The sequence below is a fragment of the Microchirus variegatus genome, assembly GCF_963457635.1.
Source record: "Microchirus variegatus genome assembly, chromosome: 8".
In the NCBI taxonomy this organism is placed as follows: domain Eukaryota; kingdom Metazoa; phylum Chordata; class Actinopteri; order Pleuronectiformes; family Soleidae; genus Microchirus; species Microchirus variegatus.
Window position 1 is genome coordinate 28271584 of NC_139809.1, and position 21177 is coordinate 28292760.

The following is a 21177-nucleotide window of genomic DNA, read 5'->3' on the forward strand; positions in this document are numbered from 1 at the left end:
AAGGTTAAACTGTGCTTAAAATGTGTACAGTTTTTAGAAAGAATTCTAACAATGTAAATGTAAATGTACTTTATTTATACAGCCCTTTACAACAATCCTCTCGGTGATCCAAAGTGCTTTACAACAATTAAATAAATAAATAAATAAAGAGGACACAAATAAAAGTAATTAAAAACAGTAAAAACAATAAAATAGTGCAAAATAAAGTAAGATAGAATCAGATAAAAGATAAAAAAAGATAAGAAAATAAAAGATAAAAAAGATTAAATTAAAAAAAATGTGTCACCATACTCCTAGGTATTAAAAGCCATCCTAAATAAAAAGGTTTTTAGCCTTGATTTGATGAAAAATATCCCAATTCTAAAACAGACATACAACATATTTAGAATGAAGGAAAGCAAGAGAAGGGCAAAATAGAAAGATAAATAAAAGAAAATAATAAAAGTAATAAAGAAAATATAAATAATAAAATACATATATATATATATTGACAAGAAAATTCATAATCATTATATACAAGGGGTTTAGGAAAGGTTAAATTGTGCTAAAAACGTGTACAGTTTATTTGCATGGGGACTATTTATGTGCGCTCATAAACCTGCGCGGGTCAAACACAGTGGAAGAACAGGTAAGTTCCGCTGTGACGTCAGAGGAAATGTTTCTGCTCATGCTCACAACACCAGCAGACGGCGGCGTATCAGTCACACTGCAGCTGATGGATGGGAAGTCGTGATGTAATGCCGCCTGTCTGGTGACTACGGATGGCTGTTTGTGCCAGGCTCTGCGGAGTGGGTCAGTCGCGAAGGTGCCGGCGGCGACAGCGGCCGAACCAGCAGGGTCCGGGGAGCGATTCCGATATGGACGAGGAGGAAGAAGGAGAAAGGATCGTGGGCCAGAGACACGGCGACGTCTCTGCCCGCGGCCCTGACAGCGGCAGCGGCGTCACTGCAGGGCCGAGTGACGCTGGTGTCAACAGAGGAGCTTTTTTCCCGAGTCGCGCCAGGACTGGACCTCAACAACCGCAAACGTTGGCGGAACTACCGCCGGAGCTTTTAGTGGAAATCTTCTCCCTGTTGCCCGGGACAGCGCTACCTAATGTGGCCCTCGTCTGCAAGACATTCAGGCAGATCCTCAACACTGAAACCATCTGGAGAAGGCGGTGCATTGAAGGTAAATATAGCGATAAATGGACGCGTAAACGCACAGGCTAGCTAAATAAAGCGATGAGTCACATTTGTTTTTAATCAAATGTGTGATGCTAGCTCTAACTGTTCGGTAATTTGTGTCAGGTGCTCAGACCCTCAGCTCTCGATTCGCTTATAGTAATATAACCAATTATGTTTAATGTTATGTATTCTATTTGTTATAAACGCATTTGACCGAACAGAAAGAGACATATCGTGTCTTAGCAAAGCTGTCATAACTACATACAACAGGTGTTTCAGTCCTGTCAGGCCTGTGCTAGCACTGTTGATGCAGGGCCGCTCTCAGCTTTTTCAAGGGGCCCTTTTAAAAGGGCTCTGTCAAGATTTTTTTTAGCTAGTTTTTATTTTTATTTCAGTTAATGAAAATGTTCTTTCAATTTTAGTTTTCTTTTTCGTCAGTTTTCTGTAACTATAATAACCTTGATATAGAGTTGGACAGGTGTAAGAAGCTTTTATCCCAGCGACCTGCTGAATGATCCCCTTTCTTTGAGTAGCAGAATTTACTTCTGAAACTTCTCGTGCACATTTTTGTTCTTTCAGTCATACGCCAACCTGTTTGCAGGTGATTGTTTTTTTGTTTTTTTTAAATCTCTATTTTTATTGACAATACATTTGATGGTGAATGGTGCAAAAAAGTCCAAAATAAGAAGGCATATAAAGGGGAGGGGGGATGTGGTGACTGGTTTTACGGCTGTTGTCTCTGCATTATTTTTGACATCATTCTTGTATGGGAATGTTGTTAGAAATGTTGTTGTTTGTGTGCGTACAGCAAATATGCATGGAGAATATATCCAGTTCAACTGCTAGAGGACTCTTTAGCAGAAGAATGTTACTTTCGAAAAATTTCCATGGACACACGTGATATCAGGCGTGCAAGCTTAGGGATGATGCTGGACAACACAAGAGCTAAACACCACTACACTTAGAAACACAGAGTGGATCGAGTGGAACAGGAATGCATGCAACAGACATTGGTTAATATATCAAATGTAAAGGTTTTGCATGCAGTACAGTTTTAATATCAACACATACCATACAGACCATAACCCTAACAGCCAGTGTTTCTGTGTTCTGTGAGGTAGGCCCACATAAATGTAGGGCGGTCTCAGTTTTGCACCGCTGTAATGAAAGTGACTTAACATGGTGTGTGGTAGTGACACAACGCATGCATGCATGCACGCACCCATGCACGCACGCACACATGCACGCACGCACACACAGAGCAGCTGCAGAGATGGACCCTGTTGTTGCAGAGATGGACCCTGTTGTTGCATGTCACCAGTTTTTACTCCCTCTGTCCTCCCACTCTAATATCTTCTCCGTCAGTGTGACATAATTGCCTGCTTGTGTTAAAGAAACCGCACGAGTTTGTGTCTCGACTAAAGTTCAGTTAATAAGTAACTAAGTAACACAACATTTCACATTAAGTACTAGATATGGCGATCGTTAAAGCACACTCTGTAAAGCCGGGTATGCAAAAGTTTGGGGTCACTTAGAAATGTTCTTATTTTTTAAGGAAAATCACCTACATTGTTAATGTGGTAAACGACTAGCTGCAAATGTTTGGTTTTTGATGGAATATGTACACAGGTGTACAAGGCCCATTTCTAGCAACCATCTCTCCAGTGTTCTAATGGTACATTGTGTTTGCTCATCACGTTAGAAGGCTATTGGATGATTAGAAAACCCTTGAAAACCCTTGTGCAATGATGTTAGCACAGCTGAAAACCACTTTTCTGGTTCTTTGATGAAAGGGCACAATTATTATTTTTGAATAAAAATCATTATTTCTTATCTTGTCAATGTCTTGACTATATCTTCTATTCATTTTGCAACTCTTTCGATGAATAAAAGTGTGAGTTTTAATGGAAAACAAAAAAATGTATAGGTGACCTCAAACTTTTGACCGGTAGTGTACATCGTTTTATTCCGTTTCGTACCATGTCAGTAATAGATCACACAAAAAAAATGGTGATGTTTTGTGGCCGTAGCCAAGCGGACAGGGAACTTGACTTGTAACTAAAGGGTTGCCGGTTCACGTCCCAGCCAAGTCGAGGGCTGGGTACCCCTAAGCAAGGTGCCCAATCCCCTTTGCTCATTGTTAATTAGACACTCTTAATTCGCCCCAGCTGGATCCAGTGTATTCCTTGTGCTCGTCTTTAGCCTGGATAAATGGGAGTGTTATATCAGGAAGGGAATCCACTAGAGAGGGAGAAGCTGAAAGTCAAAACAGTTTGAAAGATGCAGGTGCTAAAGCAACCTGTCCTCCAGACACTCCAGCCCCTGAAGTCAGCCAACCAACATTTCTCACAGTTCAGAAATCCATCTGATTGCCCGATGGCCATTCCGGAGCAGACCGTTGATCCTTGTTCCCCCTGTACATTGCAAGACAAATGCCTCAAAGCTGAAAGTCGCACATTGTATTTTCAGCTTAAGAACTTTCCTAACTATAGTAATTCCAATGCTGACTGCTGAAATTATATAAATAGTTTGAATGTAAAGTCCTAAAATGTTTCAAATTGAAATAATATTTTCTCTCTGCAGAGTTTGGCATGAAGGAAGACCTGAGGAAGATGGAAGTGGGACAAGTATCTAGCCGGGACATCTATGTTAAACGTGAGTTTGACTTCCATGTAATTGTCTGCAATGATGTATTTGTTTTCATCCCATACCATCATGTCACTCAGCAGTTACACTTTTACGTTTTGCACGTGCGTTTCATTGTTTGTTGTAATGTGAAATTGCTCCTTTTGAAACGACTGGTGTCTCTGTTCCCCCTTCAACTCAGCAGAGAGAAGACAGGATACCTATACATGACTCAGTTATTTTGTGTAGATTATTTTGTTACATTACTGATTTCTATTAGAGTGCTGTGTTGGACTGAGCCCGCCTTGTTGGCCTGCTGTTGCTCTACACATGCCTGTGTTGTGCCTGTCCAGGTGTCAACCCACGAGTCAAGTCTGGGCGCTTTATGAAACTCCTCCCTGACTACGAGCACATGGACTATAGAGATGTGTACACGCACTGTATGTACATTGACCTCAGTGTGGTTTGCTGCAGCATGAGGGATTGTGTGACAATTACTGGTATTGTTTAGAAGCAAACAGTGGCACTACAGTGTTTGCTTTCATGTTAAGTTTGAAATCAGTGCAACGTGTGTTGTTTATAAACTCGGCTAACAGGAATGAGGACAGTTTTTTTTTGTCTTTTGGTTTTTTACATTTCATTGACATCATCCTGACAGTCTATGGCTTTGAACATCTTTTCTTCTGCTGTTGACCGTGCATAGCATAGACTGCATTTAAAGCATGGATGCACCAGTGCAGAAGCTGTCAACGTTGGTGTGATAATGTGCTTTTGTGTTGCAGTGCTTCACCCATACAGACATATCTTGGGTTTATGGCAGCCTGACATAGGCCCTTATGGTGGATTGCTCAATGTCATGGTAAGTAATACTTCTCATTCAAGACGTTTGCATTTCAAGTGCATGTAATATGTGATGCACACAGCATTACAGCTAGTCATTTCAAGCTGTGCTTTTATTCATTCTCTTAAATGTCCCCTACATTCAAGCCATTGTCAAAATGAGTTGCTTCCCGATGCTGATGACGCCCATTAGCTCCACGTGACCGTTTCTGTTTGTCAGTACAGTGATGTTGCCTGGCATCATTCCCACGCTGCACACAGGTTGAGTAATGCATTTTAAATCAGGACTGAACAGTCGGCTACATAGGGTTAGGCAGTCACGGCCTCACACGGCTAAAAGCACAAAGAATCTGTTATGAGACGATGTAGAAGTGGATTCTACTGTTAAAAATAAACCTCGATGTTCAGGAGGGCTACAGTTGAGTCACAATTAAACAAACTTGTTTTCTGATATCAAAAATGCAGAAGGTCATGCAGAGACATTGGCAATGTTTTATTCAGAATAAATTCCTTAGAGAGGTAGATGGGAGTACCACACTAGAGCTTTAATGGGAACATATTATGCAAAGTCAACTTTTTAATAATTTAAATCCTTATATTTGGAACTCTGGAGGTCCCATCAGTCGGCAAAGTGTGAAAAAAAGATGACTCACTCATGTTTTTGTGGTCCTCCTCAGTCTAAGTACAGGAGATAAAACATGTGATGTTGACTTCTGCGCTCATTGGGACGTCACAAGACGCTAAATTCCTTGTCCGTCAAACAGGTGAGAGTGCTGGCGAGGGCAACGGTATCCAAAAACCGGAAGTCTGCGAAAAGTTCTTATCTTGGCTCCACAGTGCAGCACAGAGTTCTACACAAACTTCCAGCCTCAGAGGATTTATCTGTCCAGTGGATACATGTTATATATGACGGCAATGTGCCTGCTAGAGCCTGCAAATGATCACTTTTCCAAATGCTGTTAGCTCCCAGTAGCCTCTGTGGCTGATGTCATTTCCTGTCCCTCAAGTTTTGTTTTACTTTTTTTTTAAGGTGGACCTAAAGAGATACTAGTAAACGGAGTGTTCTGAACAGGGCTGTTTTGGCAGGGTGATTGAACTGCTGTGGTGCTTCATTCTTATGGTATTTTGACCAAAGCATGTCACAGACATGTTCATTAGGACACCAGGGAACTAGTTTAACTTGGAGAAATAGGGTATAATATGACCCCTTTTAAATAACTTTTCATTTAGGTGGACGGGTTGTTTATCATTGGTTGGATGTATTTACCACCTCATGACCCCCGTGTGGATGATCCCATGAGAAGACGGCCACTCTTCCGTGTCCACTTGTGGGAGAGCAAAAAGGCCACAGTGGAGTGCATGTATGGACACAAAGGTCCCCACAAAGGAGACATACAGGTGAGCAATATTGTCTTTACAGATACATTATACGATTTAAATTCTAGCAAAGCAGCTGTTAAAAGTAGTTAATATTCAAAGTATGTTTTTTTTATGTTTTCAGACTGTCAAGAAGGATGAGTTTTCAACTAAATGTAATCAGACGGATCATCACCGCATGCCAGGGGGCAGACAGGAGGTGGGTGAAAATAGGATTGGTCTCTAACTAAGGAAACCCGTTGTCATTATATACACATATTATATTTTGTGTGCTTTGTAGGAGTTCAGGACGTGGTTGGAGGAAGAATGGGGCCGGACGCTGGAAGAAATCTTTCATGAGCACATGCAGGAGCTCATACTGATGAAGTTCATTTATACAAGTCAATATGAGTAAGAGTGTTTTCCCTCCTATCACTCTATCTCTGTAGCCAAATATCAGGGTTTAACATTGATGCAAACGCAGAGTTTCTCCTCTTCACACTTACATATGTAACAGGGTGTCCGCGGGATCTTAAAAAGTATTAAAGCAGCCATAGAGTGGTCCTATCGCACATATATGTTAGTTATGGAGGTCTACTTACATACATTAACTTGTTTTTATGGTCAAAAACCTCCTGGTTGCTGCAAATGAGACGATAGAAATCTCTCCTCACTGAAGCTCTCATCAGCCGCGCTGTTTCAGACTGAAATCTCACCCCCAGAAGACAGACTGTGTTGTGATTGGCCAGCCAGTGTAAAGCCTTCCCAACTGTCCTTTGATTGGCTAATACCCAGAAGTGACATATTCAGCACACCAGCTCTCAGAAGCGCAGCTCCCCCCTCTGGAACGGTGGATGCACTGCTACTCATTATCAAAACATTGTTTTAACAATGTTTAAAAATACACCAAAGATACACACCAAAAAAACACCGTTAATTGGTACTTCTGTTCTATGGGACCTTTAAAAGTTGATAAATCAATTTTGGGAAAATGGAGGCCCTTAAAAAGTCTTAATCACCTAATTTCATGAGGTATTACATGTTGTCCTTAGAGTTTGACTGCATGAATGTGAATGTATTTAATTTCCTCCACGCGTTTGTTAAAAACAACGATGCACAGGCATGCAAGATCAGCTCAGGCTGCGCATGTACACGTGACGTTACGCATATTTCGATTGCGAACGCGCTCCTCCTGGCGCAAAATAAACTGCTGATTACGGCTTGAAGTGGCGATAAAATATTTTGAGACGGTCGTGAAAAAGTCTTAAAAATGTATTGAAATTAACTTCAGGATTCCTGCATAAACCCCTGTGTAAGGAAATAGTGGCTGGGAACATGCGAAAAAATTACAATTATGGCGTTCAAATTATTGGATTTAAGACTTTTTAAGACTTCTTAAGACCCTGCGGATACCCTGTAGTAACACATTTTCCTGTGGGGTGCTGTACAAGCACTTTAATGTCAAATGTCTGAATCAAATATTCCATTTGCTCTTCTCGATTAACGCATATTTCTTTGATGTACATTTTGACAGTAACTGCTTGACGTACCGAAGGATCTACCTTCCTCCCACAATGCCCTCTGACCTGCTGCAGCCAGGCCTCTTCAAAGGAACCTATGGCAGTCACGGCTTGGAGATCGTCATGCTCAGTTTCCATGGAAATTCGGCAAGAGCCACCAAACTCACTGTAAGTTAGTGAATGATCGTCATCTGAGCCTGTGTTGTCTGAAAATTAAACTCCAGCTGACAATGTTGTTGAATGAAAATGACTGATAAATAAGTCATCGTAGGTTTCCTGTGATTCATTCAGGTCACCCTCCCTCATGCCAACAAAAAAAACTATGCTGTAAGATTTTGTAATATGTGCCAAGTGCCAAGTTAATAAATGGAAATGGAAGTAGTGGAGGAAAAAAATGAACACAAATGCCTCTGCTACTGGTGCAAAATATATAATATATTTACTCCTTCCTTCGGCAGGGTGACCCCAACGTTCCTGCTGGGCAGCTGACTTTGGACGTTGACCTGACCCGGCCCATTGTCCTCCCAGACTTGGAGCAACAGCGCAGAATAGAGGAACTGTCTCGCCTTGTACTGGGAATACACGAGGAAGTGCAGCGAGAAGCAGAACAACGGGCCAAGGGCGCCATCTCTTCCACAGTCGGCGGTGCAGCCGTGGGGGCGTGTGGTAGTGCTAGCACAGCGGAAAAGATCGAGGTAGATCGCGGTGCTTCGTCTGACAACTGTCAGCCTGGCCCCAGCAGCAGCAGTAGCAGCAGCGCCAACACCAGTCCTCCTGACACCCAGCCCTTTGTTTTGCCCCTGGGAGTCATAGCTCGCAACGAGGTATACCCTCGCACCTGCAGGAAGTGGTAAGAACGAGTCTATAACGTCATGAAAGTAGTGATTACTGTATTAATTTTACATAAAGACAGGTGGGTCCTTCCTCACTAACAGTGGCGTTGAAATCAGTGTGTAGAATTTTGGCTTAGAAGCTATTAAAGTGGACATATGCAACATATATGAACATATATCAACTTTTTAATCATTTTAATACTTAGATTTGGGACTGGAGTCCCTATGAGTCGGCAAAGTGTGAAAAAAGATGACTTACTCTTGGGACGTCACAAGACTCTAAATTCCTGGAATTGTTGTCTCGCAGAGCTCCACTTTGTCTGTCAACGGTATCCAAAAACCCGAAGTCCGCGAAAAGTTCTATTCTTGGCTCCACAGTGCAGCACAGAGTCCTACACAAACTTCCAGCCTCAGAGGATTTACGTGTCCAGTGGATACATGTTATATATGACGGCAATGTGCCGGCTAGAGTCTGCAAATGATGGCTTTTCCAAATGCTAACTGCTGATAGCAGCTGGAGCCTCAGTGACGTAGTTTCCTGTGTCTCATTTGCATTTAAAGAGACAGGCACTCAAAAGTGAGCGTTCTGAACAGGGCTGTTTTGGCAGGGTGATTGAACTGCTGTGGTGATTCATCCTTAAGGTATTTTGACCAAAGCATGTCACAGACATGTTCATTAGGACACCAGGGAACTAGGTTAACTTGTAGATATAAGGTATAATATGAGTCCTTTAAAAATAAGAGCGAAGCTGCTCTGTGCCGGCTCACAGTGCGCACCGAGCGTCCACAGAGGCGGAGCTGATCCCCGCCGATAACGCCGCTGCCAAACTATAAATACGTCATGTCTTAACACACACAGCACATGTTTAGACTCTAAATGGCCAATTTCTCGCCTCAAATTATCTTAAAACTGCATTCAGTGACACAGAAAAGTGAGAAACGGCCACTGTTTCAACAACAACAGTCTTTCTCTCTCGGACGCCATTGCTCACTGTAGCCAGAAGCACAACAACCTTGCGCAGCGACCCCTACTGATCGGGTGGAAAATTGCAGCGCGTATCCGTCAGGCGTCTCCGTGGTGACGCAGTCGGATAACGCATTACGCAGTCGGAGAAGTATAATGTGGCCTTAAGCCTACACAGGCTCTTACCATTCTCTTCTTCTCTAACTCTTATAGAAATAATTTTGAAATTGCACCCAAAGTGAGCAAACTAACAAATGATAGCAAAATGCTAATTAAGCGTCCATGTGAAGGTAGGGTCACCAACTGGAAACCTTCCTGGTAGTTCGGATAATGTCCCGTTTTTGTTTTCACAAACTAACTCGCCGACTGTCTTGAGTGAAAGTGGAAAAAGCAATTCAAAGGATTTCCATCAATATATTGATTCGGTGATACAACGATTCTCTTTCATTTCAGCTTCTATGGGACTGGCTTGATCGCAGGGCACGGCTTCACGAGTCCAGAGCGCACCCCGGGCCTCTTTGTGCAGTTCGACGAGGACCGTTTCGGTTTCATCTGGCTGGAGTTGAAGTCTTTCAGTCTGTATAGTCGCCTGACGGACCATCTACCCCATGCTCGAGCCCCAAATATGGAGCGATTTGAGGCCATGCTGCACAACATGCAGTCCTGGACATCCTGATGCACAGCTTTAAGCTCTCCCCCAACAATGTGATGCTCCAACTCTCCAGGTTTCTGTCTGTGAATTGTGTTCGACTGTCTAATGAAGCTAGTTAATCACCCTGCGTTCTCCTGTTCCCATACAAGAACTGGAGAAGGTCTCTTCTACCAACATTTATCCTCTCACATCTCTGTGACCTTAATCCTCCAGTGCAGCATGAAAACAGGTCACAAGTTAAAGTTTAATTTATTTATTTATTCCCTGCAGGAGGAAAGTAATATTTCTAACCATTATTATGGATCATACTGTATGTGCCTCTGATTCTAAAAAACCATGTCTGTATTTAGTAGTGCTTGAAGATAAAGGTGTCAAATGTATTCAAATATATAAAGTATTAATGAGCATTTCATTGCCCAACTTGTTGAACTGCATGCTGCATTTAATTTAGATATTATACGACACTCATGCACATTTACCTGGACATGTTTTTACTTTGAAGCAGCATGCTTTGAATTATTGTTTGTTTGTGTTTTTCCTTTTCGAGACATAAGAATTTAGAACAAGCAGCGTCTCAGGTGTTCTTTATGTCCACGTGAAGCAACATTCATTCCATTGATTTGTCCCGATTCTGAGTAAATTTTACAACTGGGCAATTTTTCCAACCATCGGCAATAAAGAACATGCTGTCCCGTGCTTGTATCTGAACATGCTGCAGTTGGGCAGATTGCCGTATTTACTTTTGTCCTTTCACCTGAAGAGATATCTTTGTAGGACCATGAGCCAGAGCTACATCCAACATATTTTCAGTCACCACACCTAGGACATATTATGTAAGTTGGAATGAGGGATTGCAATATCACACACACGCACACAACACACACAAAATGTACATAAGCTGGATTTAATCAAAATCATAGTCTGTATAATTATCTTGTATAAACACAGTCTAACATAGAAACATGTACCATTTCAAATGTATTTAATTTGTGGTTTATTAAAATGGCTGGCACTTTCTTTGCCTGACTTCATGCCTGCACAGTTATTCCATAATCATCAACCCAACAGCTCAAAGTGCATCAAGTATGTGTCATCATGGCGGGATGGTAATGCCCAGTAACTTTCTTACTTCAAGTGCACTTTTCTGAGCAGGATAGTCAATCATTCAAAACCACTGGCCAGCACTTCTTTTCTTTTTTAAATCAGATTTTAGCTCAACTAAAAGTTTGCTAAACCATCATTTGATTCCTTTTGGAGCATTCTCTTGATTGCCTCTGTATCCAGCTTTTTGAGTGATTTGCCTTTAAAGGGTGTTTTGTACTATTTTCATTGCCACAAGCTTGATTTTTGTTTTTGTTTTGTTTGTTCAATAACAAACTTAAGTTCAATCCAGTAAACTGCTCACATCAGACTTCAGGGAGCTTTCCAGCCTAAGCACTCTTCTCAGTAATAAAAATAAAATAAAAAAACCTGAAAATAATATTTTGGTTGTGTTTTTTGTTGTTGTTTTTCGGTCTAAGGTGTGTGCATGTATCACACTGCTGTAACACAAGACAGCCATGCTCAAATAATCCCTTACTCTCATTATCTAAATTGCCACAGTTGGACTTTGATAGTAGTCGACAGTTTAATCTTACACAACAGCCCTGTGTTATAAAATATGGAAGCGTATAGCATTCACTTAAAAAAAAAAAAAAAACTCCTGTTTTCTCAGTAATTAATTTAATAATAATAATAATAATAATTTTTATAATAATAAGAATAATTTTTTTTCTGTTTTTCTGACTAATATTTTTTCCCTGTTTTTCTGTCAATTTTTTTCTTTCTGTTTTTCTGAGTCATTTTTTTTTCTGTTTTTCAGAGTAATTATTTTTCTGTTTAATTTGCACGAAAAACAGTGCAATTACCCAGAGTAATTTTTTATATAAATAAAATAAACTGAAAAAAATTACTCCGAAAAACAGGGGAAAAAAATTTACTCTGAAAAACAGAAACAAAAAATTACTCAGAAAAACAGGGGAAAAAAATATTTGCACGAAAAACTGAAAGAAATTACTCTGAAAAACAGAAAAAAAAATAGACAGAAAAACAGAAAAAATATTAGACAGAAAAACAGGGAACAAATATTTGTCAGAAAAACAGAAAAAAAATTATTCAAAAAATCAAACCAAAAATTAATTACTGAGAAAAACAGTTGTTTTTTTTTTTCAAGTGAATGCAATACACTTCTGTAATATAACACCTCTGATACACAGGTCCATATTAACCCTCACACTGACATCAAGTGTATTAAACAGGTCCAAATTTGATTATTTATTATTACAATCCAGTAAAGTTTGTGATGCTTGGTACAAACACATGCCTTTTTCAGTTGATTAAAAACAATAACTTCTCTCTATCCAAATTGATGTGGATGAAAACGTAGAGGTGAGTTCTCTACAGTTCGCCGTGTTCAGTTGTCTCTCTGTGTTGTCGCATTTTCTCTGGGATTTTCTCAGTGAGGAAGACGAAGCGCTCCTTATTCAGGTGCCGAGCAACGACCTGCTCCTTCAAACCAATCGCCAGGTACTTTTCCTCTGCTCCATACTTTGGCCAGTGGGCGAGGCCATTCCCATTTGGAGAACTGTGCAAGCGTGTGCACAAACACCAGTTATGGACAAGTTAGTTTCACCTCTGTGTGAATGAAAACCTACTGGATTACAAGAGGCCATTCCTACCCTGTGCGAGCAAAGTTGCCCCAGTAGCTCATCACGGTTTTGCTGAATTGTACCTCATCTTCGGAGCATTTATCTGAAATGATGATTGCCTGGTTTTAACAACTTTTCAAAACCACCACAAACTACCCAAACCCGGCATGTTTTCTATTGTTCTTACCAGCAAGTTGGGAATAGGTCGTTGTCAAGCAGATTCCAAACACCATGAATATTTCATCGCCGTGGTCACTACGGACAAAGCTTGGCCTCAACTCCTGCAGGATTGTGGGAGGATGCTGGTACTCGTACAGGTATACTGGGACGCCTGCATCTGGTAGTACAGCACATGTTGTTAATGACAATGAATATTAAAGGGATACTTCACCGATTTGAATGTGGCTTTGTATTGCTAGAATAGCAGTAGTATTGAGTATTTTATAGAAAATGTGCTTCCCTCTCTCAGTTTTTCCCTGACTTGTAAAAAAAATCTGTTTTCCCTTATCCAAATGTGCCCTACTGTGAGTCAAATGACGCGTTTTGCATCACAGTAGGGCAAATTTTGAAAATAGAAAACAGATTTTTTCTTACAACTCAGTGAAAAACTGAGGGAGGGAAGCACATTTTCTAAAAAAAATACTACTACTATTCTAGCAATACAAAGCCACATTCAAATCGGTGAAGTATCCCTTTAAAGGCAGGTTTTAAAATAGACCTAAAACAGTCTTAAATTACCTCTATGGACATTAGCAGTCTTAATAACTGGTATATTAAACATCACATCCGCAAGCATCTCAGTAAGTCCATTTCTATTTTTCACACGATCTTCACCACTTCCGGTGTATTCCTCGACCATCAGATCTCTCAGGATTACGTCTTTAGTCTTGAGGAAAAAAACAGATACAACGTCTGAGCAAGTTTAACTATGAAAAAAAACCATAAAGATGTAATAGTGTACTGTCAGGCGGTTTCTGTCTTACATCATAAACCCTGGACATCACGTTGATGAAATGCTCTTGATCAATCCCCTCTGTCCAGTTTGCTGGAGCAAAATACTGAGAAATAAAATGCAGCGATGATTAGGCTCTTCAGTGCAAATGTTTTAATAAAAATCAAGTTTCACTAACCTGAGCGAGCATCCAGCCTCCTTCATCGTTATTAACACCAGTCATGAAGGGCACAGTGTGAAGTTCACGTCGAGCGAAATAGTCATCCACACTTTTGGTCAGGAAGTGTCGATCAATAGTTAGGGTAAATCTCATTGTTACATCCTAAGAGTAAAGACATGAAATACAGACATTTCACGGAAATCTTGCCGCGTCATCGTAATCTTCAGTTCTTAAGCACGTCTTGAGTCAGACTTCATCAGATGAATAAAAGTATTTCACCTCCAACAAAGGCAAAATAGAATCCAAATCAAGGTTCCTCATGCAGTTGGCCATCTTCTCTGTGCTCTCCAGGCTACAGCCAGAAGCATTCGCCGCAATCTGAGAAAAAAAAAAAAAATACAATTTACCAATTGGATTGTGAAAAGTAATTGTGATGTGAAAGTAATTTGTGTCAGCAACTTTCTGTTCTCTTTTCCCTGAAAAACCCTCCAGCAGACTATTTTCACCTTCATAACGGTTAGAGTTCAATCCTTCATTAAAGGGATACTTCACCGATTTGAATGTGGCTTTGTATTGCTAGAATAGCAGTAGTATTTTTTAGAAAATGTGCTTCCCTCCCTCAGTTTTTCACTGAGTTGTAAAAAAAAACCTGTTTTCCATTTTCAAAACGCATCATTTGACTCACAGTAGGGCACATTTGGATAAGGGAAAACAGATTTTTTTACAAGTCAGGGAAAAACTGAGGGAGGGAAGCACATTTTCTAAAAAAAATACTACTGCTATTCTAGCAATACAAAGCCACATTCAAATCGGTGAAGTATCCCTTTAAGAGTAAAATTAAATACAGACTGTAATGTATTCATGATACATTACATGATACAAGTCTAGGCTATGTTGACAAATAATATTTTCTATACAAAAATCATTTTCCATTTTAGATGCTGGTGAAAAACTAAAATTATGACTGTGGTAAAAAAAAAATACAATTGTGAAGTTCTACTGTACGTCCAGGTCGTGCTTTATGTCAACTGAGGATAAAGCTGTTAATGCGTCCCGAGAACAGATTTGTATTCACTTAAAGGTGAAGTAAGTAGTTTATAGTGCCATCTAGAGGAGAGGCTGAAATTTACAACAAAGAACTGCTCCTCTGCTCACCCCCTCCCTTCCCTGAGTGCTACGGTATCCTCAGCCGGTCAAATGTCGTCCTCGTCGTCTTTCTCCGTGTCAGCAGATGAGGTTCGTGAGGAGAGGGAGAGGGCGAGCTACCGCGGCCGTAGCAGACGAAGCGGAGAGAGAGGAGGCGGGACTTCCGCTACAAGTAAAGCGACGCTTGATTTGTTCTCTCGCGTTTGTCCTTACAGGCTCCCGTAGAAACATGGCGTCTCGCTGCTAACAGTGGCAATGCAACTGTGGCCCGCGACCGTGTTATTTTACATGACTTTTTGAAACACTACGAAAATGAAACAAAAACTATTATACAGCAACTAGACAATGCAGGAGCACATAATATGTATAAAAAAGTGGATTTTGGGTCATATAAACCCATAAATACTACACAGTGTCCCTTTAAGCGAAATAATGTGACCAGATGTTTTACAAAACCACCTCTGAATGTGTTCTTTTTGTTTAACCAGGTCATTGAGCACTAACCTGCATTAGTGGCAGAGGGTCTTTTGTAATAAGTACATCCATTGCAGCAGTGCCACTCTCAGCAATGGCACGGTGGAACAGACCATCACTCAATGGTGAGAGAAGCTGTTGATGAGAGCAACAGAACAAATGAGGTCCTCGGAGAAAAAAAAAAAAAGCAAAGCTGCAGTGACACTGCAGATGGATGCTTACCAGGAGCGACACGCTCACTCCACCAGCAGACTCCCCAAATATGGTCACCAAATCTGGGTCTCCACCAAAGTTTTGAACGTGCTCCTGAATCCACTTCAGAGCTTGGACTTGGTCCAGCATCCCATAGTTTCCAGGCATGTGCTCATCTCCAGTGCTGGTGATCAGGAACACACAGGGACAATCACACAGACATACCTTCACACCAGAATGTTCATTCATGTGTAGCACACATAAGCAGCAGAAAGTAAATTCCTGCATGTTTGTTGTGACTGTGGCTTATTGTTATTAACCGTTTTTTACCTGAGGAAGCCCATGACTCCCAACCTGTACTGTAATAAAACCACAACGACATCCTGGTAAGCAGCCAGGGCAGAGCCGTCATACATTGAGGCTGATCCCAGACCAAAACCTCCACCGTGGATCCAGACCATGACCTGAGAAGGGAAAGAAATAGTCTTGTTTTTTCTAAAAAAAAAGCAACTAACTGTGGTCAACTCATCTGAAATTCAATCAAACACAGATTAACCTGACTCAGGGCGCTTTCACACCCCTAGTTGGATTTTTTGATCCGCACCAGGCAATACAATTGTTATTATGTAACATATGACTCCAGTGTGGTCCGCTTTCACACCAGCAAACGAACCAAAATTGGCCCGATTGACGTTTCGGAGCAACACGTTCGCACATTGCTACTTGCTCTGATCTTCGTTTATTACATTCTCTGTATTGGCCATTTTTGGCAAAATGTCCAATTTGAGAATGAGTCGCGGCTGCGTCTGGAGAACAATCTGCTGATGCGCTGGAGTCGGCGAAGACGTATAAGCGCGTCATTTCAGGCAGAGGAGACGCGCTATTTTCATGAATGTGGTCGTGCTAACTATGAGACGAAGATTGCTCCAAAGACCTACAAGGTAGGCTATGTCCATGGCATTTACTGCAGAATATGGTTTGGACCCGAGTTCGCGTTCTCACCAGAGGGACCACACCAGAGTCTGACATTTGGTGCGGAGTCAAGCGGACCGAGACCACCTCTTTTTGGCGGTCTCGGTCCGCTTGATTTGGTGCGGACCCGAGTGCGATTGATGCTTTCACACCAACGAAAACGAAACGAACTAGAGTTTTTGGTTCGAATGGATGGTTTGGTGCGCACCAACTGCTGTTGGTGTGAAAGCGCCCTAAATCCTAAATAGTCGGTTGGTCTGCTACCAAAAGACGGTATGACTCCAAATCTGTAACAATGAGTTACTTACTGGAAGCTTAGCACCTGGAGCTCTGTTTGCAGGAGTGTAGATGTTGAGGTAAAGGCAGTCTTCTGAAACATCTGGTATATCTTCGACAAACTCACCAAGAATTTTAACCAGCTCCACAGCAAACGTTCTGTTCTGAATACACCTGAAAAACAAGTTTGTTTTTTTTAATAACTGAGTCAAGACACGATAACTACATGTGTGGTATGCGAAAGCTTCAGCATATGGATCTGCTCGTACATGAGGGGTTGCTTAGTGGCATCTCTCACGCCTTCCCAAGCCTCCACAGGCTGAGGGGCAGCCAGTCTCAGAGCAGGGCCCAGCGGTGGCTTGGCAAATGGGACACCCAGGTAGGCATGGACTCCAGCTTCTTTCCCCCTCACACTCACATACCGACCTCGCAGACTTCCGAGCTTCGTGTGGACTTCAGCTGCTGTCGTGATATCAGGAACAAGTGAGAACCGTAATGAAAGTTCTCTATAGACATAACAAAATACATTTTGTGGAACTGACTATTACTGGTGCAATATTTATATTTGAGTGTATGGGCCAATTCCAATTCCTATCTTAACCCTCAATCTTAACCCTCAATCTTAACTGGCCCTCAAAACCAAATGTTGAGGGTTATTTTGTCACTTAGAAATGGGACACCACTTCAATGCAGATACGTCTTCAGACTGTAGGGGGCAGAATAACGCGAGGGCTGTGTCCAGTCTGTCAACTCCAAAAAAGAAGATGAAGAAGAAGAACACATTTACGTCAGGATTATTTATTACGATCCGTTTGTCAGTCAAGTTATTAGGTTGTCAGTTAGTTATAAGATGATAATCATACAAATACCACAACCACGGACATATTCAGCTGACAGTTACCACACACCACGGCTTATTGAAAAGTAAACGCTAGCAAATGATCACTCGTCCGCACTAGCCAGCAAAAGATCGTAAAATAAAGATAAATATTACGTAACAATGACGTCAGTAATCTATAATATGGGCCTAAACTAAGATAATACAATGGTTTTCATCATTTTTATATCTCTATTAACAAAGAAAATACTTAATTTGTAGCGTACTCGTTTCGCTGCTTTCGGCGCCATCTTTGTCATGTCAAAACCCGCAATGCATTCTGGGTAGCCCTTGCTCCCAAGGGTGGTCTCGGAAAATCTCAATACTGAGGGCGATACAGCCCTTAAACTCGCCCCTCAACTTGATTTTTCTGAGAATCGGGACAGCACTTGCACTAGAGGGAGCGCGCATTTTTGAGATTGAGGGTTAAGGAAGGAATTGGAATTCACCCTAAAGAGTAGTGCATTCATCTAAATACATTCTGGTTCTTTCAGTCTTGGACCTTCAGGTTACATTTTTTCCTCTTCTTTATACAACTTTTCTGGCTAATGATAGATTATCCTTATCAGGCCGTTTCTAAATCTCTTTAAATCTTCCTCCATCGTGGTCTTACAATAGATCCAATAGGCCAAAAACATGCAGATGTTAACTGGACACTAATATGACCGTAGATGTGAGCGTGAGAGTACATTTTTGTCTCTGTATGTTGGAGGGTGTGCCCTGCCTTTCACCCCTTTTAGCTGGGAGTGGCTCCAGCCATCCACAGCCCTGTTATGTGACAGATAAAGCGGTTGACGGTGAGTCAGTGAGTGTTCCTAGATGACCTCTCTTGACACCCTGTGATTGTCTCTGTGTGGCCCTGTGACAGGGTCAATATATAATTAAAGGCTAATAAAATAAAGTGATAGAAAATGAACGAATGATTAAACTAAAAAAAAGAAAGAAAAAAATCTGTGGTTGGCACTGTTGCCCCACAGCAAGAAGGTCACCAGTTAGAAAAATAAACAAAGACAAACATAAATCACGGGAGAAAAAGACAGACATACAAACTGCAGGCAATTAAATTCAGTTTAACAATGTCATATACTCATATTTAACAATCATTTGCACTCGGTATTAAAGATTAATGTGGTAAAAGAACATGACTATAAATAACAATAAAAATGACAAAAAGTAAAGACAAAATATGGGGCGGAGACGTCTTGATGCCACGTTGTTGATGCAATAAAAAATGACAAATGCGAAACAATAAAAGATAATAAGGAACTGTCTTGAAACAATAAGTTAAAAATAAAAACAAAACTAATAGTACATGGGTAAAACAATAAAAAAAAAACAGTTCAAGCCCAAACCTCAAACTCAACTTTGACTTATTTGTTTGTGTTTGTTTACATTTCCTACATCACTGCATGCATACTGCAGAGTATTTACAGGTCTGTCAGCTCCTGTAATCTCTGCAGATTAAAGTGTCATTACAATGGGAAATGTTACCTGAAACTGGAAGAACAGGTGTATGGTGAAAGAAGAAGAAGCTCACTGTTATTTATTTTTAAAACTTAGCACAGTGCATGGAAAAAAACCGACTGTGGCAGGTAGTTTTTACAACTAAAAAAATCATATCTCACTAATGAATTTCAAGCAGTTTCTCACTTACCTTGTTGTTCTGCAGCAGCAGCAACAACACACAGGCAAAACACGGACACCAGAAAGAGAGCAGCTTGTTTTGCACCAGACTCCATCTTCCCTCTGATCTCTGCACAGGCAACAGGAAGCGCGCAGGCTGTGCGGATTCTCTTTGTAACTTGGACCCGGAGCGCAGGTTGAACTTATAATGACGCTTGAGCGGCTGTAGGTATTAGGTCAACACCGCGGACACGGATGACACTGCACTTCTCAGTGAATACCGCCGCGCTGAGCCGTAGATGGTCACGCAGCAACAACAACGGAAACAGAAACATGTCCCGCACCCAGAGGCGCAGCTATGGCAGGCAACTGCCTGAGGGCTGTTTTTAACATCCCAGTCCCCCTTAAACAACAATAGGCGATTTGCAATGACATCTCAGTAGGAAAACCCCCCTAAAGGGGCCCCACCTCACTTTAACCTGTGTGAAGTTAACGTTCTGCAAGTTGGAAAATTAAGATTATTTACAGTGTAATGCATATCTTTTTACTTGTTTTTTTTGTTTCAGTTATTTACTACGGAAGTATTGCATTCACTTGAAAAAAACAAACAAAAAACTATTTTTTCTCAGTAATTAATTTTCGGTTTGATTTTTGGAATATTTTTTTTTCTGTTTTTCTGACTAATATTTTTTCCCTGTTTTTCTGTCTAATTTTTTTCTGTTTTTCTGAGTAATTTTATTTTTCTGTTTTTCTGGGTAATTTTTTGCAAATGTTTATTTTATTTTATTTATATAAAAAATTACTCCGAAAAACAGGGGGGGAAAAATGTGCACGAAAAACAGAAAAATAGTTACTCTGAAAAACAGAAAAATAAAATTAAACAGAAAAACAGGGAAAAAATATTAGTCAGAAAAACTGAAAAAAAATTATTGAAAAAATCAAACCGAAAATTAATTACTGAGAAAAACAGGAGTTTTTTTGTTTTTCAAGTGAATGCAATATGCTTCCGTAATTTACAGTATTTTATTGTTCTATATATGTATATTGTTTTATAATGTGAGATTATTACAATGTAATATTATTTTTTACTAAGTTTATATAGTTTTTTAAAAGCTATTTACAGTATTTTATTGTTCTTTACATTTATATTTTCCCATACTTTTTAATTACAAGGTTTTTCCATGTTATTTCATTCATTTTGAAAAAAAAATAAAAATATGTTGAGCTCATACATTTTTCGTTGGTGTCAGATTATTTATAACATAATGGTGATGAGCACTGGTTGGAAGGAAGGGCCCCCTGGGAGTTTTTGCCTAGGGCCCGTACAGACTCTACTGTTTCCTTCTTCTCACCACAACAAGTTAGAGCTGACACTTGTGGCCGTTGGCTGATTTCCTTTTTTCCTCCATCTGTTAAAGTACAACTACATTACATTACAACACATTATACACACATTTGACTCCCCCTGGCGGTGCTTTTGTGTCTGCAGTGACATGCAGTGTGTAACTTCTGGTTATTTTGTTTCTTTAAAAAAAAAGGTCTTAAACTTATGGCCCATGTGCCACATGCGGCCCCACGATTGATTTCATGTGGCCCGCCACTACTACTGGCGCTTTTCCATTATACAGTGATAGCAGTATCTGCCTGACACTCGGTTTGGTATCAGACATGTTATAAATGTCTCCTCGTTCTTTTGTCTCCGTCCTCTTTCTGTCTTCCCAAATCCCCCCTTCCAATTGTCCTTTACCGTTCACAGTGTAGAGACTGTAATGGACTCTTCACTGCGAACGAAGACCAAAACTGTCCGGCGCTGTCAGACTCCACTTGTCTCAGCTGCGGGACAGGACATATCATCATAAACA

General features: G+C 40.7%; 2 protein-coding genes across 2 annotated transcripts; one reads left to right on the forward strand and one right to left on the reverse strand.

Annotated features, from left to right (window-relative positions):
- Window positions 1-761: 761 nt before the first annotated feature.
- fbxo31 (F-box protein 31) lies at window positions 762-11390 on the forward strand (the record flags this gene model as incomplete). The annotated part of the gene is made up of 10 exons (XM_083893883.1): window positions 762-1170; window positions 3750-3821; window positions 4145-4231; window positions 4574-4650; window positions 5862-6029; window positions 6133-6207; window positions 6289-6398; window positions 7522-7675; window positions 7966-8357; window positions 9758-11390. 10 exons carry the CDS (start codon window positions 762-764, stop codon window positions 9978-9980), a joined length of 1767 nt encoding a protein of 588 aa, XP_083750009.1. The 3' UTR covers window positions 9981-11390.
- Window positions 11391-12392: 1002 nt separating this feature from the next.
- ces2b (carboxylesterase 2b) lies at window positions 12393-19479 on the reverse strand (the record flags this gene model as incomplete). The annotated part of the gene is made up of 13 exons (XM_083893483.1): window positions 19347-19479; window positions 17085-17277; window positions 16848-16989; window positions 15898-16031; window positions 15598-15751; window positions 15406-15510; window positions 14035-14133; window positions 13774-13917; window positions 13627-13701; window positions 13382-13529; window positions 12831-12980; window positions 12674-12746; window positions 12393-12579 (listed from the first exon to the last, which is right to left on the reverse strand). Exons 1-13 carry the CDS (start codon window positions 19429-19431, stop codon window positions 12393-12395), a joined length of 1689 nt encoding a protein of 562 aa, XP_083749609.1. The 5' UTR covers window positions 19432-19479.
- Between the last annotated feature and the right edge of the window lie 1698 nt (window positions 19480-21177).